The sequence below is a fragment of the Brachycentrus maculatus genome, unplaced genomic scaffold, assembly GCF_059751285.1.
Source record: "Brachycentrus maculatus isolate JH-2025_06_01 unplaced genomic scaffold, ASM5975128v1 h1tg000050l, whole genome shotgun sequence".
Lineage (NCBI taxonomy): Eukaryota > Metazoa > Arthropoda > Insecta > Trichoptera > Brachycentridae > Brachycentrus > Brachycentrus maculatus.
In genome coordinates this window covers 1,471,959-1,493,595 of record NW_028280804.1, presented here as the reverse complement: position 1 = coordinate 1,493,595, position 21,637 = coordinate 1,471,959, and the positions used below count along the sequence as shown (strand labels likewise).

General features: G+C 35.3%; 3 protein-coding genes across 9 annotated transcripts in view; 1 reads left to right on the top strand and 2 right to left on the bottom strand.

Annotated features, from left to right (window-relative positions):
- Nucleotides 1-260: 260 nt before the first annotated feature.
- Nucleotides 261-6,375, bottom strand: Etfb (Electron transfer flavoprotein beta subunit). The gene is made up of 6 exons (XM_088277820.1): nt 6,226-6,375; nt 5,819-5,977; nt 3,592-3,750; nt 1,801-1,881; nt 1,480-1,620; nt 261-711 (listed from the first exon to the last, which is right to left on the bottom strand). Exons 1-6 carry the CDS (start codon nt 6,274-6,276, stop codon nt 541-543), a joined length of 762 nt encoding a protein of 253 aa, XP_088133946.1. The 5' UTR covers nt 6,277-6,375; the 3' UTR covers nt 261-540.
- A 957-nt stretch (nt 6,376-7,332) lies between these two features.
- On the top strand, nt 7,333-13,984 carry Wsck (tyrosine-protein kinase Wsck). The gene has a single exon (XM_088277815.1). The coding sequence runs from the start codon at nt 7,569-7,571 to the stop codon at nt 9,738-9,740; it is 2,172 nt and encodes a 723-aa protein (XP_088133941.1). The 5' UTR covers nt 7,333-7,568; the 3' UTR covers nt 9,741-13,984.
- An 83-nt stretch (nt 13,985-14,067) lies between these two features.
- Nucleotides 14,068-21,637, bottom strand: part of ps (RNA-binding protein Nova-1-like protein passilla) — a 103,523-nt gene continuing 95,953 nt past the window's right edge. For 6 of the 7 annotated variants that reach the window (XM_088277808.1, XM_088277809.1, XM_088277812.1 and 3 more), the window contains 3 exons: nt 20,511-20,558; nt 17,707-17,958; nt 14,068-17,265 (listed from right to left, as the gene is read on the bottom strand). In XM_088277808.1, coding sequence (XP_088133934.1) covers nt 17,045-17,265; nt 17,707-17,958; nt 20,511-20,558 — 521 coding nt within the window. In that variant the 3' untranslated portion in view covers nt 14,068-17,044. The remainder of the gene's footprint in view (nt 17,266-17,706; nt 17,959-20,510; nt 20,559-21,637) is intronic. The other variant, XM_088277811.1, reaches the window with a different exon arrangement.

Genomic DNA, 21,637 nt, shown 5'->3' with positions numbered 1-21,637 from the left:
TCCAGAACGGTAGCCGAGCGTGCTGACCATTACACTACGGAGGCGGACACTATATTAATATATTAATATGACACTATATTAATTTTTTGCATGGGTTTTATGTATTTCATTACGTTCGATTATGTTAAAATTTCTTCACACATTTCCGATCATAAATAGTTTCAATATTACATTTTTAAGAGGAATCTGTCATTATAGGTAAGTTTTTCAAAAAACGGAATTGTCCATTGAAGGGTTAAGTAATTTAAAAAATAAAACAGTTTTGTAGTTCTTGCAAAAATCTATATATTTTCGTAACGGTAAACATTGAAAATAAAATAGATTACATACACTATATTTACAGGTATATTTTTTTTCTATATATCTATATTTTGGCGGTATGACGTGTAAACAGTGTATAAAATGTATATTTTGTACAATGTAAGGCTGATTTATTAATTTAAGTTGATAATCTCAATAAAAAAATACACAACATAACAAACCGGCAATGACAAAATATAGCTACGTATGAGTAATTTGTGCGCTGATGGAAATACGTATTTAGACGTGCCCTCTCTCCTTCAACTTGGCAACGAGAGTGTCCACATCGGGTACGATGGATCCGGCTTGCCTGACGGGAGGATCCACAACGGAGACTATCTTGATACGAGCAGTTATATCCACACCCAAATCTTTGGGAGTAATCTTCTGAATCGGCTTCTTTTTAGCTTTCTGAAATATTAAATGAAGAAGTTTAAATATTAATTATATATGACCACATTTCGGATGGATACTTTTTACGCCTGCGGACCGCTGGCGACGGGATTTGACAATTATGTACATATGGTTAAAACCTTAACAAAGAGATTGGTATATATATATATAAACATATATATATAAACATTGGTTTGGTATATATATATAAACATAGATATATAAACATTGGATGATTCCTTCTTTTTTTGATTTTGAAATAAGGCTGGCACAGAAGGTCAAATACCCTTCCTATCTTTAAGCATCAATCGACTGAACGGGTAGAAATACCTTTCCCGTGTGAAGTGTGTTAATATAATACATATTATACACAATTTGTGTAATGTGTTCTTACTGGGATGTATCTTGCGGGTGTCACAATTGAAAAGCAATATGAAGACCATAAAGAAAAAAGAAGGAAAAGCTGATATAATTGCAGTTTAAAACATTGAACCCTGAAATTTTTATTCTGTAGGCTATATTTATTCTTCAATGTACCTCGGTGCACTATGATTTTTTTATTTTTTGTATTGGAAAGTATGACTAGAAAATTAGGCACTTTTGCTAATATGAATCAACCACTTCAAGCAGTCCATTTACTGCCTAAATATTAGTTGTAAAAACAATTTAAAAAAAGATAACTACCTTTTTCAGACAGTTATCTAGTCGTAAATAAAATGATAGAAATATAATTGTACTTAGTTATCCCGTTGGAAATGAGTTTTAAGAATGGAAATCAAGATTTACCATAATATTGGGGAGCGTAGCATATCTCGGCTCATTGAGACGAAGATCTGCGCTGATGACAGCCGGCATTTTACATTTGATGGTTTCCAGTCCTCCGTCTACTTCTCTGGTGACTGTCAATCCCGCATCACTTTTCTCTACCTGTACAAAACAAATCAATACATAATTATAGATTAATTGTGAATTATTTGATTAATTGATTTGGCAGTCACTTTCTTATAATATCTATTCATTTTTAATATTCATTTCATTTGGTAGATACCACTATTTCTTAATATCTATTGTGAATCAGTATAAAATGTAAGGTTTATTTGAACTTACTTTAGATGCAAAAGTTCCTTGTGGCCAGTCCAGAATGGCGGCAGTCATCTGAGCAGTCTGGTTCAAATCATCATCAATGGCCTGATGAAGGTAAAATAAGTTGAAATTAAATAAATTTTAGATTTAGATATTCCCAGCCACTCGTGTCTAGCAAGTCACAAAGATTAACCAAAGTGTGTAGGCATACAATCCTACCTGTTATTATTACTTTGAGCCTTTTTGTTTGCTTCCTACGACTGAGTAAATAACAATATACTATCATACTAAAATATTCTTTACGTAATGCATATGTTTGTACGCAACTTCATTCATCTTCCTTTTATAAAGCAAACACAGATAAGAGAACCTTATCTTTAAACGCTATTTACATATGGCAGTTATTTATTGTCGTATTAAAATACCTACACTTATAGTTCTGGTAAGTAACTATTATATTTTCATAAAATTGATTCGGCAGTCACTTTGTGGTAAAATCTATCCATTTTTAATTACATAATGTTTTACCTAGTAAATACTTAGTAAATTACGGTGTTTGAAAATGATGCGGAATGCATCGAAACACGTGTCACAGTAGATTTTAAGAAATAGTGGTATTTACTAAGTAAAACATTAATTTAAAAAAAAAACTATTATATTCCCTAGTAAATTACGGATGATCAGAACCCAAGTGCAAAAAAACTCACAGCGAATGCAATCTCCAACATTATGTTTTACAAGATTTCCAATCATAAATAATGTCAGTACTTAGCAGTGCAATACTAAAGGAATTATCTCGGATATATTTGCTTTTCTATAAGTTGATTCAAGATTACATCACTTGACTCATAACAAGACCATTATTTTATACAAGTTTATGTTATCTGCCAAAATAGAAGGTTATGTATCGCAATATTATAAAAAATAACCTCCTTTACCCTGATTATCGTTATAATTAAATTTAATTCATGAAAATATTACAATAATAATATCATTACTTCTATTTTCAATACATTCAACAATGACAGCCATCAGACAAGGTATGGTATATGATAGTTACAGCTGCTGGCACACCTGACGATTGAATAACTGGACGAGGAAGCGTTTGAAAAAAAAAATTACATTAAAAAATGTATCATTAAGTGTGTTTTAAGAGTTGGCCTATATTTAAGCAACTACACATTACCAACATTTTGAGCGTGTCCAAAACCTTGTTCACAAATATGGTTTTCTTCACTTAAGAGTTATTTTTACAAAGACACTTCAACATAGATGAAGAAGAATAAGGAAGTCTCGGTATTTTTACAAGGCTTATGACCTGTCATAGGCTGGTCAAGTGATCACTTTTTAAACACGCGCAACATTCACCATGCTACCCATGACTGACAACCACACTACTCAAAATTTTGAAACTCTTAGATATATGATGAATCTCATGACATATGCCTTCACAACAGCCATCTATGTTGGGTTGAGAAAGCTTTTATTAAGCGGACCTTTTTATTTTATTTATTTATTTAGAGTATTTACAAGGCTTACGACCCGTCAAGCATATATTATTTACAAAAAACATGTATGGACTGATCGAAGATGTCGTTAGGTGGGGAAGGCAACGAAGGAGACAATGTGAAGAGAATGGAACCATCCAGACTCCCCCACATCGCACTGTACAGCCAACCCCATGGTAGATGACTCCCGGGCAGACCACCAAAGAGATGGGTCGATAGCTGGGAATCGACATTGCAGGAGGCTAATCCCTCTTAAAAACAGGCCACAAGGCCTACAACAAGATGAAGAAGAAGATTTACGGATTACCTGTTTCCCAACGATGACCAGGTCAATCTTCTCATCCTTGGCCAGTTTAGCCAAAATCTTGGCAATGTGAATGGGCTGAAGAGTCTCGTATTCCGCCCCCGAGACCTCCACATGGATGCCCTTATCCACCCCCATGGCCAAAGCCGTCCTGAGGGTTTCCTACATGAGAAAACATATTATATAGAGAAATTATCAAAAAAAAAAGATAAAAGAAAGATGTGTTCAGTAATGAGGCGTTTTTCTGTAGAATTTGTAATACAAAGATAGTGAAAAAACCCTCTGTAATAGGAATTTTCAATACATTTTTTTTAACATTTATTTGTTAACTATATACAGTGAAACCTCTATCTATTGTTCCTCAAATAATCATTTTCCCGGATGTGTCGTTTATTTCTTCAACCCCGAATTCATTTCATACAAAAATAGATTGCATTGATTGTTTCTATATCACCATTTTACCGAATTCATCGTTAGAATTACGCTGCATATTTGATATATTTTGGCTGTTTTTTTTTTTTTACTTTCTCTTCAATGTTGTTACATTCAATGACAATATTCCAACGTGTGGGATAGAAACTATCGAAAGCCTATGTGACGCAAGGTTGACGGATACAGCAGGAGAGGTCAATATTGATGAAGAGGAGCTGCTGCCTGTACCTCTATTTTCAGAAGCATGCACACTCTTTGAAAGATTGAAAACTTTCTTCTACGCACATTCAATGGCAAAAAAATTTTATTTGCAAATATGAAAACATACTGACTTACGGAAACAAAACAGTAAAAAAACAAATGTCGATCACAGATTATTTAAAATAAACAATAAACTTCAATATTTTTGATTCTGTTCAACTTTGTATTTTATAAATAATAAATACATTTATTTACATCTAAACATTGTATTCCTCTTAGAATTTGAACCTACCAATGGTTATTCAGATTGGGAGGACGGTATCTTCACTTGATAGCATCTCTTTGTGTATAAACTTCTTAATCCCGCTTTCATTGTTTTCCCGCATTCATAGTTAATTTCAATAGGTCCCTTTAAAAACGATAGATAGAGGTTTCACTGTACATACTTATAAATACATATACTGTATGTAATGCTTCATTTAAATATGTTACCAAGCCACCTTGTGTCTTATTGGTGGACTTCTTTTGTTTTTTTAATGTTTTATTGTGTCGTTTTTTTTAAACATATTGTTTGTATCTATTTTAGGGTAACATACGCACAAAAAATAATAATAATATGGACACAATATGTCTAACTACATTACAATAGGATCTTTTCACAATTATTTGTTATGTTTGGAAAATAATTTAAAAGATATACAATGATAAATAATTTTTAATTTTTTTAACTATGTTAAATGAATTTTCCATACTGATTTAAAATAAAGATATCTCTTAGTGACACTTTCGTAAGGTATGAATCTATGGACGATATGGTCATCACGAGCTATGTTTTCAATAAAGAATAACGACCTTCTAAGGTGCTAAGGAGCCCCTACTTGTGTCACTTATCAAAAACATCCTCCTTTATTGTGATTTCTCCTCTAGATCATAAAAAAATTTACAGCGCCATTTAACTCATCAACTGCGGTTAAACCAAAATTATAAATGACATGATTTTTTAAATAGTAATATCATCAAAATTGACAATATATGGTTTACGTTAAATGGTAAATGGTAATTATTTAATAGAACTTCTCGTAACGAGTAGTTCGCATAACGATAAAAAAAATTGTGAAAAATTTGCTCCCCTAACACACTAAGGACAGGTATTTTTTACGCCTGCGGACCCCTGGGTTTTGATAATTATATACATATAGTTAAGACTTCAACAAAGAGATTGGTATATAATATTCATATAAAAACATAATAGCGTAATTCCTTCTTTTTTGCCTTTGAAATGAGGCCGGCGCAGAAGGTAAAAATATTCCCTTCCCGTCCTTAAGCATCAATCGACCGAACGGGTAGAAATACCTTTCCCGTTCTTGGTGTGTTAACGAGCGATACTTTGCATGACGAGTTACAGAGAAAAGTCCCTTTTTCCCGACATCCGCATCAGTCAAAATAATTATTAATAATTTGAGGAAAGACCCTATTGCAACTGCTGTAACCATGATAAAAATGTTATTTCTCCGAGCATTGACCATTTTTTTTTAACAAATGAAGGAATAATATTGTCAAATAAATAACTTAGATGAGAATTAGATAAATAAATAACCTGTGATTGTGCTGGGCCACAGGAAACTGCTATGATTTCTGAAGCCAACTTCTTCTCCTTCATTCTTACGGCTTCTTCCACAGCTATTTCATCAAAAGGATTCATAGAATGCTTCACCCCATCTGTGACTACGCCAGTCTTGTCGGGCTTAACACGGACCTGAATAGAATAGAAATAAAATATTATAATTTCTCTAATAAATATAAATAAGGACATCATCGAAGCAAATAACGAAATAATGATGAAAAGAAGTTGTTTTTGTCTAATTATATCACAATGGTTCAAAACATACCGCATATACATTATACAATGATCTCTCAGAAACAACCTTTGATCTCCAAGCTGACTGATAAAAGCAATACTATTTAACATTTCTTTATAAATAATATGAATGAAACTTTTAATACCTTCACAGCATAATCGATTACTCTCTTCACACCGACTAAAACTCGAGACATTATTTATAATACTGCAACAATGTAGGAAATAAAATAAAGTTTTTTTTTCGACATACACCACCAAAATACAGTAAATCTTCGCGAGCTACTCGAACTGACAGCTCGCGGCGAATTTCACAGAAAATGTGTGTAAAATTAGTCCACGTAAAACTAATTGTTGATGGTTTATACTGTTTTTTTTATGGTATCTACCTAATTGTTTTTTTTTATATTTGAATGAGAGGTTTTTTTGAGAATTCAATAAAACTCAAATACTGTATATGGGATAAATATATATTTTTACTCACTTTTTTTTACCCAAACCAAATTGACTTCAACTTTTCTTTTATATAGCTTTTCATCCTACAAGAGTTTTTTTAAATTACCTAACGTTCAAGTGACTCCAAAATCTAGCTATGGGTCATGCATCATTACTTATTATGGCCCTGCTTAGGCTTCAACTTTGTAAGTTTTATAGTTTACTCTTTATGTTTAAAGTTACTACAATTTTATGTAATTAACGAGTGAATATTCTAGGAAAAAACAATTGCTACCCTGCAAGAGCTTTCTAGTTATTCGACTTCAATTCCTCATCCGCTTCTTCTTCGACACTCAAAGAACATGTGATCCAGGTCCTTCCATTCAAGATGACACTTAGATATGGCAGTATCCCAGGCATGCTTTATAAACAAGTGGGAGCCACAACAGCCATGATTTAATCGTATTCTACGGATTGATGTCGTCTTGAACTTGAGTTATTTGGAAAAGCCAGGGTTTTTCTGATATTGAAGGAGAAAATTGCCTTTGACATGGGCAGAGGTCTCCCAATATTTCTGCCTTGCGTGAAATAGTCTTTTCTTCACAATGATGAGGAGGTCGTTGATTCACATTTACCGGATCCCCGATAAGGGCGGCTTCTTTTACCAAGGAATCAACATATTATATATTATCTTTGATTAGTTGCTAGTTGATTCAAGTTAATATATAATCTTTGATTCAAGTCCTGCTGGCCCTAAATTATTTAATGTTGCCGTAGAAAAAAATACAACCTCCACTCCAGGGCGTAACAAATATATTGGCTATGCACCGTGTGTTTTTGTTTTTTGTGGTTGTGTTAGTATGCGTCATTTGTCATTTGAAATAAATAGTTTTAATTTTAATAGTGTTAATAATCGCGCTACAGTATAATTTAATCAAATGATAAGTTGAAATAATTTTTATTGTTAAAAGCTACTTATAAATTCAAATGTTTTTTCGATGTTAGTTTTTCCGGTGCGTTTCGACAGTATTATATTTTTGAATAAAAAAACAATATGAAGAACCAATTGATAATATTATTTTTATGCGTAACAGTTCCTTGTTACGATGGTCTTCGCGGAGACAGTATCGGCTGTTACAATTTTGAAAACGAATTTATAAACACCCATTCCGGGGGGTCCGTCGAAATATGTACGTCGGCGTGCGAGGAGATTTACTATCGTTACGCGTTGCTCGCGAACGGGTCGTACTGTTACTGCGGGAACACTCCCGGGAGGGCGATGGCCGACAGCTCTCTGTGCAAGATGCCGTGCCCGAGGAATGTGAGCCAGCAGTGCGGCGGGGAGGGGTCGAGCAGCGTGTACGACACCGGCGTCATGATCCCCGGCCCTCCTTCCGACATTCGGATCACCAATATCACGGAAACTACTCTCCGTATATTGTGGAACGAACCGGAAGCCCACGGATCCATAACGGGTTACAAAATCAAGGCCGAAGCCGTATTTACATACGCCGATTACGTTCCCAAGGAACTCGAATGGTTCTTCTCCAACAACATCTCAGTTGCCCAACTCGTCAATTTACATCCCGGGACACTGTACAACATCACTATCTGCGCCCTCTCTACCTTCGGGCCCGGAATACCTACTCACGCTGAGGTGGAAACTAACATCGGAGAACCCGATCCCTCACCTCCGGAGGCCATAGTCATCGAGAGACGCAACGATCACATGGTCGTCCGCATTCCGCCCGCTAGTAATATCAATGGCCCCGTCACTAAATACAGAATTGTAGTTATAAATAAAGACCTCCAACAAGGATTCCTACCATCTAATCTCAAGCCGTATGATGAAGCAGCCGAAGAAGGATTACCTTATTATATCACAGCCGAAATCGACCCGAAGGATGTAGAAAATGAGTTCATAATAGGAGACAGAGTAACGTACAATGGCTTCTATAACGCTCCTCTACCGCAGTCTAGAGAAATCCAAATTGCCGTCGGCGTAGTGAGTAAAAAGAAGGGGATCACGAGAGAAAGGTACACCCACGCTAGCGATATTGTAGTGCTCAATGTCAGGGAAGATGAAGAAACGTCGGGACTCGTGATGGCGTTGGGAGTTGCGGTCGCTATCGGTTTTGTCCTTCTAATCGTCGGTTTGGGAATAGTCATCGTGCTTCGAAGAAAAGTCGGCGTTCACAGGAGACAGAGATTATCCCAAACTATGCCGTTAAGCGGGCCGTGTATAGAAATAGAAAACTCGGGCTTTATTCCGGATGATGAAGACAGGGTGGATCATTATGTCAATTTGAAACGTCAACTTTGGAATATTCCGAGGAACTTTCTGGAAGTGGACACGGGAACGGTGGTCGGCATCGGAAGTTTCGGGCAGTTTGTTCGGGGAAGAGTTCAGCATCAGGGAAGCTACAAGTCTTCTTTAGTGCAGGCTATACCGGACAGCCAACTCTCCAGAGCCGATAAGAAACTCATGTTGAGCGAGCTGGACCTACTTATCAAATCTAACGGTCACGAGAATATAGTATCCCTCGTAGGAATCTGCGAAATTCCCGACACTCTATATGTCGTGTTGGAAGATACTCGCCACTCTTTGAAGGAATTATTACTCTCTTCCCGCCACAGAGATATTCCTAACAACAAGTTTTCATTGGTAAACGAGCAGACAATACTGAAATTATCTTTAGATATATGCAAAGGAATGGAATACTTATCTAGTAAAAGAGTAACGCACAAGAGACTGTGTTGTCGAAACATAGTGATGGCGGATAATTTAACGCCGAAAATTAGCGGGTTCGGATTGTCCCACATTTACACGGCCACTGAAAAACCGGATTACACAAGGTGGACTGCCCAAGAAATGTTCAAGCAGAACAGTTTCCACGTGAAGAGCGACGTTTGGTCCTTCGGGTGCCTGCTGTGGGAGCTGTACTCCCTGGGAGGCACCCTGTATCCGCACGTGAGCAGCAAGGAGGTGCCCACCAGAGTGATGCGCGGCATGCGGCCGGCGCAGCTGCCTTACACGGGTGACGAGCTGTACCAGATATCCCTCCACTGCTGGCAGTTGGACCTGGACGAGAGGCCGCCCTTCTCCGATATTTTACGTACTTTGGACGAAATGATTAACCAAGACACGTCGGGTGTAATAAGCTTTACGTATTACAATGGATTTAATTATGAAACTCACAATCCAGAGTTAGAGATTATAAATTAGTTTCCATCCATGATGGTTACTACTCCGATCAGTATGAATCTCATATCAGTATTGCAATCGCACCATGTAGATAAATATGTACTGGAAAATTAATTATTTATATCTACTAGAAGTTGCTATGATATAGCAATATATATTCTTTATTTCTTTAAATCGTACAATTCAATTAGGAAAAAATATTTTAAGCTACTTTAAAAAACGCATTGATATATATATATATATGATATGAAAATCATAAAGAAAAATAGCGTGATCACCATCAGGCCATATAATGCTTGTAATAGTTATGACATTTCATTTTATAACAGACAAGAATTTATCGGGATTACTCATAGATTATTTTAATTGACTGCACAATAGTTGTACGCTTTATTTACTAATGTAATGAACCTTGCGTAAAGCTATTTTATAGCATTATATTATATGAATATTAGAATCTCATCTTATATAAGTACTAAAAAAATCAGCATTAAGTAATAATTTTACTGTTAATATTAGGAATATACTTACATAATACAACACTATACAATACTTAGAAATTCTGAATTGTTCTTCTGAAACATTACTGGATTGTTAATATATTGATGTTTATCTTCAGTATAAAAAAAAGCATTAATTAAAATTGAATTCGGTTTACAAACTTTCATAATATTTTGAAGGTAAAAAACTTTGAAATATTAGTATTCATCTACATTTAAAGAAATCAAACATTATTTATTTCAATATAGAATAAAGCAAAGTGGTAATATTTATTTTCTTTGAAGGAAGAAAATATGATATTTCATGGAAAGATCATTCGAAAACAAGTAACTCAGTTCCATCAATTTTCCAATAAAACCAGTTATTGGTCAACGAAAGCGGATTAAAGTATCGACCTATGATTTGATTAATCTCAAGAATAACTTCGGTAATGTTAACATTTCTTTTTATGTGGAAGATATTTACTTTATTTTAAGTTTTATCGGTATGATCGAAATCAGTATAATCCCACTACTCTGGACGCATGATTAAATTCACCATAAGTTCAAACTTAATAAGTCCATAATTAATTTGAAATCCATACAGTGGCTTGAGTTAAGTATCTTTCAATTAGACTAAGAGTCAGATTGTTATTCCGTGGTTACCAACTTTCTATATTCAACTCCACTGCCACAAATTGATTCCTATTTTCAAACACAAGCTTCGTCGGGTTGTGGTCCCGTGGTTAGCGTCGCGGACTCTTAAGCCAGAGTTTCTCGGTTCGAACCCACTCTACCACAATTTGATACCTATTTCTAAAAAGCCGCTTAAGCTCACAGAAATAGTATGAAATTGAAATATTTGTGTAAATAATAAAAACACAAATATTTCTCTTTTATTAAAAAAAAAAAGCTGCTTAGATTTACTTGAAAATAGTTTTCTTATACTTGTGTCCAAAACACACACACACAAATATATTTAATCTTCCAAATAATGATTATGGATGTAAATAGTATGTATATGGAGTATTTCTTATATTTGTTTTCACTTTTGTAGTGGTTGGCATGTGTAATCTGTAATGCCAGCCTACTGCAAGAAGAGGTTTTTTATGTGTAATTTAATATTGTTTTTGAGAGTACAATCAACTTAATACAAACATTTATATTGGATGAAAAAAAACATAGAGTACACTTTTCTGTGATGAAACGTTAGTATTATCTGAGTAGTACATTTTTCTTCAAGTTAAGACTACATAATGCTATTATTTACGTACTTTTATATCTTTATATTAATAATAATGTTTCCATAAGGATTATAAAATCTACTTTTTTATATGAGCATATATTTCCAAAATCATTCCCATAGAAATTAAGAGAATGTATTTATTTGATTTTTTAAATAACTTTTTTAACAAAGACAGTAAAAAGGTTTCAGTCGCATGGGAAATTCTCTGTTGATTACAAAATTCATATTTAACTTGAACCTCCCCAGATCTCTTATGAATAAAAATAAAAACACCAGCACATTACATTTTAATTTAATTATCCGAACCGAATTGCCGTTTTAGTAAATTCAACTGTTTATATTTTTCATTATCTAGTTAAAAAAACTCCAAAAATATTTATTATTTTCTTTAATCTTCTTAGTGTAGGCCTTGTGGCCCGTTTTTACGAGGAATTAGTCTCCTGCGATGTCGATTCCCAGCTGTCGATCCATCCCTTTGGTGATCTGTCTGGGAGTCGTATACCTTGGGGTTGGTAGTACAGTGCAATGTGGGGTAATCTAGATGGTTCCATTCTCCTCTTTCTTCAATCGATTCCTAAATTACTTTAAATTTTCAATATCACAGAAAAAAAAATTGTTGCTAAATGAATTCCTTAGAAATGTAAGATCCAAATATATATATTATTTGTTTTGTTTGATTATACTGAGCCTCGTAATCAAACATTTCTTAAATTATGTAAAAATAATTATTTTCTGGTACATTCTGTGTACCCATTGAATCTCTTTAAACATTGTAAATGGCTTCAAAATAACAATTCTCTTTTATTTGTGTAATTTATACAAAGCTATGTATTTATCCATTTTTATAAAAAAATATTTAAAAAAAAATCCAAGCAATGATGAAGACGATGCATAAATTTTACCATCCCAAATTAATGAAGCTTTAAAATAGTATAGCTAAGCATTTCAAATGGGATATCTAAATATTATATAAATTTTTACAATATTCTTGCCTATGTGCGTGCGATACAATAATATTTAAAAAAAACTATGGACATATATTTATGCACATTTAGAAGGAATACTCTCATGTTTTTTTTTGAGACTGGATTATTATTTAATAAGATATTTTTTAAACAATATTCTTGTTTACTTTACATGTTATTAAAGCATATCTATTCAAGGCCTTACTGTAATTTTTTATATAAAAAAACCATTCGCTGAAGTCAGTACTTACATATATATTTATATAAAATGAATTTTATATAAATATGCTGAAAGAGAGTAAAGTGAGGATCTATAAAACCTGCGTAAGATCGATCTTGACATACGGCACGGAAACAAGAGCCGACACCGCAAGAACAAAAAGCCTTCTCAGGACATCGGAAATGAAGACTCTACGACCCATTGCAGGCCTAACACTTCGCAACAAAGTTAGAAACTCAGATATAAGAAAAATCTGCGATGTTGAAGAAGTTGTGCGATGGGGAAGAGAAAGAAGACGTTTCTGGAGAGATCATGTGAGAAGAGCGAGTTCGGATCGAGTGGTGAGGGTGGCAGCGGACAGCAGCATAGGCGGGATCAGACCCCCAGGAAGACCACCTAAATGATGGAAGGATAGCTGGTCTTCCACCTCCCAGGAGTGACCCGAGAATGACAGGACCTAGTCCTAAAAGAAGAAGAAGAAGAAGAATTTTATAAATAGACTACCATACTAAGAATAGATAATGAAGTCCACTTGGATGTTATATTTTATTATAAAAGCCCTTTGGTCTTTTGTAATTGTAATATAAATAATATTCCAAATCTTGCATCATGTTCAAAATAAAATATTAAGAATATCATTCTCCAACTGATTACTTAAATTTTGTATATTAAATTTTGATGACATATTTGAAGAGCTGATATTTAATTTTATGTAGATGTAACTTTCAACAAAGCTCCTCTAACTTTCAACTGCGGGATGTATCAATATGTTTTCCACCTCCTCCCTAATGTGTTAAGTGACATCTCCATTTTACCAAATTTTTGCAAGACCCAAAAATATCTAATTAAATATTGTATTGAAAAATCTAATAACTTTTAAAGATTGTTATTATAATAGGTACATATATTTCTCTGTATTAAGGTGGGGACTGACCGGAGCATTTCGTTGTAACGTCGCTCGCGGCGAGCATCCGACTTAGGATGAAGCACTCGGAACGCTGTACCGATTATACGAATGCCCGTATCGTAACGTGTTACGTTACGTCGAAATGACTGGTCAGTCCCCACCTTTAATTAATGTAATCCAAAAATTTTGCAAAGTATTTTTTTATGCAGTAAGAAAACAGCGACCAAAACAAACAAATTATATTAAGATATTTTTACTTATCTTAAGTAATTAGAATTATTTGTGACGTATATTTGTATTATTACCATTATTATTTTTCTTTTTTTGGTTGGCATAGTGTCCAAATGCTTCCAATAGTTTTCTAGTCCCCTTATATTTTTATATGTTCAGTTGAAAACCGTCCATTTTCTTTGTGTACTATGATTTTTGTAGTGAATAAAATAGTTAATCACCAAAACATTGTTTTCAATTATCCCGAAACATACTTTGCTACAGGAAAAGGGAAAAAGGGAGATAAATAAAATGCGGGAATAACCGTTTGAAAAGGATTTATTTAATGTTATTTAATATGACATTGTTTATGAAGGTACCATCTGAATTATTCAAACATAAAAATAAACGTGCTGTCAACTTGAAAATTAAAATGAATCTGGCACACAGTTCTAACGAACCCGAAACATAGATTTTGTCAATACCATTCTCCAATGTTGAAAATTATTAACCCCTAATTAATACAAACCATTTGAAACAAATAAAATATATATCAATATAAACAGAACAAAATATAAGTAACAATAAATTTTACTTAAATTCTTATTTACACATACTTAAAAATTATTATTCAATTATATTTTACGCAACAAGAATTATTATTTATCAATCTCAACATGTGTACATGGTACACCATGTACAGAGGGTGCAGTACGGATAGGTAACTTCATAATGCTTATAACAAATAACAGGCGACCTCTGTGAAGCTACGTAACAACATCTCATTCCGTGTGAGCTGCGAGGCCGTGCTCCTCTGGGCTAACTAGTGTAACAACGGTGGCTCCCGAGGCGGACCTCTGGAGAACAGGACTAACTTCTACGGCAGGCGCCCTCTGAGCTAACTAGTGTAACAACGGGTGGCTCCTTCCCCTCTACTGACCAGTAGAGCAGTAGGTAACTCAACGCATCTTGCCAGGTAACTCAACATATTTATACAATTCCAACACCTTAACTTACCATATATGACCAAGAGTAGATTTATATAGATGAAAACTTTACCAATAATATATCTCACTATAATTCTATTAAACTTTCTCTATAATTATATATATATAATAATGGCTTTTTTGAAAAGTATTAATTGAATATTATTCCTATACAATATAAGTGGATCAGAGTATATTCGTATATAGAGAAGACGTGGGAGTGGGAGGGCGGAGTGGAGGGGAGGGAGAGAAGAGAGAGAGAAGCGGGGGCAGTAGAGGTGGCACTCCCCAATATCACAGAACAGTAAATAATTATCTCACACAAGTGAATGTATGTATAGAATATAAGGTGAATATGAATATTTGCCCTTCATTCTGTTGTGATATACTCTGGAATATTAGTAACAATTTGAATAATAACAACATTAACACTTGAATATTTAGTTCTATACTAGGTAATTATTGTTTATATGTATAAACGGGCGGTGCGAGCTTCCCCGCTCCGGAATGTAGTCCCACTAGCTAGCGAGCGTCGGGCGAATGCTATCACGAGTCCCGCTACATACCCTGACCGTACGTACGTATGTAGCGCTACATTCCTCCCGCGCGCTTATCCTTATCCTACACTTCCAGAAGAAACAAATACTCACTTATCTAAATAAATAACAACTAATTAACAACAAAAAATGTGAATCCATCCAAAATAAAATTTACCTTTATTGAAAATTGTAAATAACGTTTTCGTTATATATCCTCCCGTGATATTCCTAATTATATCCTAAATGAAGAGTATAACCCGCAAGTGACCGGAAGCCAAGACGCATCACGGCCGGCCGGCCAAATTGACAACCAACATTAAATATCACAGCCAAAAGTTCAAGGCTATGTCGATGGTAGAATGATACATCCGCAGCGGGCGGCTGGCGGCCAGGCGGCCTCGGGTATGGCAACCTAACATGTAGCATCACAAACCACACTTCCGACCCATAATTTAACTACCCTTAAATAATTTAGACACAATAAACATTTTGTACTATTCTCCGTAAAGAGCTCATCTTCACAACCGCCCCGCTATCCGCTACCGCAGACGTCGGGGGACAATGTACAAATTAAACAATTGGAATTTCTTCGTGGCCGAGATGAAAGTCGAGTGATTCAGGATATACAAATGGCAGCTTAAATAGGTGAGGTGGTGAGTAAGCCAAGGAATGTATCGCGAGATGAAGCGGGTGGCGGGTGACGGGTGACGGTGACGGTGACGGGTGACAGCCGGCCGACGTGACTACTCGTGTCAGGACACTGCAGCTACTCTACTAAGTGTACTAGTCCCTGCCTTTCTCTTCCTACTTCCTACTTCCCGCACGCTGCTCCCGCTCCCCAGCACCCTGACCGACCCCTCCCTCCCCAGCCTCCTCCTGTGGTCGGTAGGCAGGTAGGCAGGTAGGTCAGGTTGCGCTGCTTGTTACGTTGCGGATTAGCGTGGAGGTACTTATCGTGCACTATTATTCACCAGACAAAATGTTGGTAGGAAAAGATTACTAAGAGTGTGTAGGCTCTCTTTAGGCCATGTAACTTTGTGCTATAGCTAACGATATCTAGTTAATTGCTTTAAATCACAAACAAATAAGAAGCCTTCGGCGGTAACATTTTCTAGGAGAAATACGACTGTATGCGAGACTATGAGAGTAGTTATGAGAGCAATTTGCGTAAGGTGAACGGGATGCGGGTGACGGCGTTAATGACCAAAACTACGTGAATAATGAAATGTGGAACATAAACAGATTTGTTAATAGTGTTATATTAACAAATAGACGGCTACCTGCAATGTACAGGTAGGGACAAATAATAAAGATCAAGCGCTTAGTCTTGCGTTAGACAATACTCTAACTTGTCAGGATAATGGAAAAAGCAATAATTCCAATAATTTAATTTTAAATAAATACCATCTTTCGCAATTCTCGGCATTTGCGACGATTGGACTAATTAAATACGATACCTACATTGTTTGTATATCGCCATCTAGCTATATAAAGCGGGGCTTCATTAGGCAACATGAAATAATGGTCTTATCCAAACAGCCGATATGAAGTTACGCCATTAATCCCATTCCAGTCTCTGCAACAATTTGTCGAGTGAGCCCTTGGTGTTCCAATGGGGGCGATATAATATTCCTACTCCGGGAGATGTCGCAGTGTCACTCGAGGAAGCTCGCCGATTCGGATGAGAGTTTCGATGGCGGGTAATGTTTGGTCAACATTTGGCGTCAAAACTCCCATAGAAATGGGCGGGGCGGGAGATGTGGCCGGATGGCCTTACTGCATGATGCTGGAGATGTTGTTGTGGCGCGCGCGCTTCATCTCCTCCTCGGCGATGCGCTGCTGGATGTAGTAGTGCGCGCTGTTGATGGAGTTGGGCGACCCGCTGATGGTGACTATGCGGTTGCGGGTGCCCGGAGCGAACGTGCCTTTCTTACTGATCTGGATGCTAGCCCCCGACAGGTTCTGGATTTCTATCAGGTTACGACCGCACGGACCTGGAACAGTATTTACCAATCATTACTGACAAACACCACTTCACACAACATGCCACCATGATGCTCGGCTCACTTTCCGCTCACCTTTGCGTAATAGTGTGCTTAAGTCAACAGAAGCGTGTAAATCTAAGCATGCACACATTCATTGTGGCATTCACTTGTACAAGTACCCGGGGATTTAGAATTAGGCGCGATTTGATGGTATACACTCTTGGCATCATTATAAAGCCACAACCACAGGAATGTTTCCTCATAGCTTAGCAAAGTAGGTAGGTAGGTTAACCAGGTCTGAATTCTCTCTCCCTTTTTATAGATGTATTATTAGCTGCGATAAATCTTATCCGACTGTCTTCCGCATGTGTTCATATTAATAGAGTATTTAACACAAAAAAGCTACTAGTAAGTAACTGCATGGAGAAAAATATCGGCGCTTTAACACACCTAATATGGCGCCGACGATAACCTCGGCGATCTCCACATTCTTGGTGTCCTTGGCGCCGAGGTCTCCGGGGGTGGGACTCTTGCTGAGCGGCATGAGCCCCGCGGGCCCCCCGCCGCCGCCAGTGGCCAGCCCGAAGGAGTTGTTGTTCAGCGAGATGGGTGCCACGGCCGGCTGGCGGAACGCCTGGTCGAACGCCGCCTCCGCCGCCGAGAAACGTTCTAGAGAACTCCGGGTCGTGGGCGATGTATTACCTAAAACAAATGGAAAATCCGCTCCATCAACATTTGGTCATTAATTATGATATATGTCCCGACAGTTTACAATAGATCCGCAGGATTGTACAGTTCAACATTTACAGGACTAGTGTTAAATTTAGCCGTCACTCGGTTGCTTGGGATCAAAAGGATAAAATTTTAGCATTTTTGAAAATGCCAAAATCTCATCCCTTAGATGCCAAGCAACCGATAACCGAGTGAAGGCTAAATTAGTTGTTACAAATGATCGTACATAATATTTGCAGCTCCATCACGGCGGTTTAAGATTGCATCAAATGTCCAATAATATCAAAAGACTTCAAAATATTGATGTCTAAATGAGAAAAAATACACTTCATTTAAAATTAATTCTTTTAACTTTAATAAATAAATAAAAATATTAAAAAATGTATTATTTTTGTATGATTGGCATCTTTTGCCATCTGAAATTTGTCTACAGTTTGGAGAGATGAAGGTTAAACAATACAAATATGTAATAAATTTTTTTCTGCAGTCTGCCTATTATTCGGACGTATTTATAATCATATTATTCACTTAAATAGACTTTTGTAATACTAATTTTAAAAAAACTAGGAAACTAGTATATTTTTCACAGAATTCCTGCTTTTGGTTTCTTAAAAATGAAAACTTTATAAAATGCATTGTAAATTTTATATGATATAATATTTATTATCATGCACATTATAATAAAGAGTTTTATAAAGAAAAAAAAATTATATTCAGACAAAAGACCCAAAAAAATTAACAGAGTATACTCATCAATTTTTTGTCATAAAATGATGTGTTACATTCACTAAATGAATCCAATAGAAGTAAAATACATTTTATCTAAATCTCCATTAAAATTTCAGATGATAAGTTCCATTTCAGAATATTACAGATAAACCTAACACTTATTATTATGTCGACTCATAAAAGAAGTCCAAAACGTGCCAATAACTATTTATTCAAACTCATTGAAAAAAAAAGAAATATCAGGCCTCGGAATGGACCATACTAAACTTAAACAAAAAGGGGCTTCTTGAGATAATTATAAATATAGCTCCAGTTTATGAAATGGTAAGATATTATACTCCAGTTCATCTTGCTGTTCACAAGGCCAATTTTTAGTTAATATTGGCCTCGTGCAAATAGGCAATTTTCCAAGCAAATCCATTGAATTAGAATGCCTAACTGTCGGGTCAATAACTTCCTTCAGCATTTAACCCTTCTCATTGGGTTGTCTGTTGGCCTATCGAAAATGCTATCAATCAGTGGACTGGCATAGCAAATCGCCCCTTAACCTTCGCTCTCATTGGCAAAATTTTCCATTTCAAACCCTGAAAAATTGTTTTGTAATTTGTTTTGCAAAACAAGACTTAAAGTACTATTTATAATAAGTTGGGTATTAGCATTTTATTAATGATAAACACTTTGTGTTAGTAACATTTGCAGAACATCCACTATTTGAAGCCATTCCGTGAGCATTTCAACAGCAGATTTAGCTTAGTACAAAATACATATAGTCTTATAAATAATTTTCAATCAGTTCAAATTGTAATTTCAAGTATTATAATACAACATTAATTATTGCATTACAAATTAAATAGATTCATAATGAACAAGGTCAAATATTGATAGCTAACATTGGTAAAAAAGATATAAAAAAATATCTGTGAGTCAGTGTAAAAAAGTTTTATATGTCTGTCACCACCGCCAAAATCGTAAGAATATATGTAACTGATTTTTCCTGGCCAAAGCAACACTTTCACTTTTAATTTTTTCACTTTTCACTTCTCAATTTTTTTTCCCAATATAAATGCGTTCCCACTTTGAAAATGATACAAGAGATTCCAAAAAGTGAAAGATTGCTTTTAACAGGGATTATCTATTCATGATGAGTTGCCTATTCTTGCAATCCTTAATCGGTTGGTTGAAATATTAACAGAGATATCTAAAATTAAAAAGATCAACTCTTAATCATACTTTTTAACCCCGGAATACTAAGGTTCATCTGAGAATCATAATAAAAAACATTTACTGTATCAAAAGTTTACTGAAATTAAAAACGTTACTTTAAAGTACAGGTTTCCAAACTTTTTGAGTCTGGCCCTATCAAAATTTCTCGTCAAAGGGGAAAATAAAATTGCCAGAATGTCCCAAGGAAGGAATAAATATATATATCTTACTTCTTGGCACTTCTATCTGTCTCTTTGGGATTCTTATGCCCTGTAAAAGTTTTCTAGAACGCCCACAACAGGGTGTAATCGTCCACCTTGAGAAATACGACTTTAAAGCATTAAAAATAAAAATAATCTTTGGAGAGTATAAAAACAAGCATAGTATTCTGGGTTATAAAGTATTTTGAATACAACCCTTAAAAGATTGACACTTTCCAGTTGTATGAATGAACGAGGCTTTAAATGAGTATAGAATTGGATTTTTTAGCACGGACACACAGATATGGCACTGCAGGGGAGAAAGAGTGAGAGACTGAGATGACAAATAAGGAAATGGAGACAGAAACACGTCTGCCGAGCGTGACCTACCGATAACTGTGTCGTAGAAAGCCACCGGCGACCAGGACCCCTCTTGAGCTAATGCAAAAAAATATACTTTACACATTTACTCCAAACTTACACAAGGATTCCGGCCAACGAGGCTATTCCAGTCCAAACTCCTTGGATTTACTATCAACTGGTTGTTCATCGAGAAGAGATTCAACGAGCTAATCGTCTTGTCCGGAATATTTGTTAAGTATTTTCTACATATTTAAAGCGGGAGAGTGAATCTTGGAGAAGATCAGAAATTTATTCCAATACGGATTGATAAATAATGTGTTATTTAGCGACAAAAATGCCCAAATGTTAACTGTATTCTTATTATGAGTACGGATATTTCAATCAAAAGACAATTTTGTGGCTCAAAGTGGACTGTAATCAAAAATAGGAATCAAGTTGCGGCACAGTGGGCTCCAACTGCGAGTGTGGGACACAAATTACGCCACCATAACTTGACTCTTTTTTTATTACTACGGTAAAAGATTCTCGTTTTTGTGGGCTATTTATAAAAACCCAGAAAAAAAATTAAATTCAAATTGCTGAGAAGATTTTATGATTTGAATCAATGAAAAACTAAAATTTTGAAGGCAAATTACATATTTTTTTTTATTCTGAATATAATTCATAAATAAAAAATCCCAAAAGATAAATACATATTATATATAAAATCTGAAATTGGAAAACTCCAATTTTACGTTATATAAATATTTTTTTGGGAATTCCACCATTGGCTGGACTTAGAAAAACAAAACATCAACGATTTAGTTGATGTATACCAACTCATACAATGGAAGTACATAAAGCTCTCTGTACCATCAGACTTCCCTATTTGCCGCATTGTATTTTATGTTTGTTTGCATTTTTTCTCACATGAGGATGGCAACAGTATGAGGTTGGTTTACATTGAATTAAATCTTCTCCAGTTTTCACAAAAGGGTTATATTCAACTTTGGTAAAAAGCTTTAAAAAGGCAAAAAAATATAAAGCGAAAGAACAAAGATATACAAAAAAAAAATAGTAATAGACCGTTTCCAGGAATATTGCACTAATTAAAACTTAATTCAAATATTAAATATCATACAATCTACTGCTAACAAAAATAGAAAATTACATTT

Bases quoted from the DNA above. Each gene is read 5' to 3' on its own strand.
- Etfb (XM_088277820.1), bottom strand. From the start codon at position 6,276: ATGTCTCGAGTTTTAGTCGGTGTGAAGAGAGTAATCGATTATGCTGTG. The intron at 1,621-1,800 runs GTAAGTTCAAAT...TGTTTTGTACAG, and splicing joins AAGGAACTTTTGCATCTAAA to GTAGAGAAAAGTGATGCGGG. The intron at 712-1,479 runs GTAAATCTTGAT...TTAATATTTCAG, and splicing joins CTACGCTCCCCAATATTATG to AAAGCTAAAAAGAAGCCGAT.
- Wsck (XM_088277815.1), top strand. From the start codon at position 7,569: ATGAAGAACCAATTGATAATATTATTTTTATGCGTAACAGTTCCTTGT.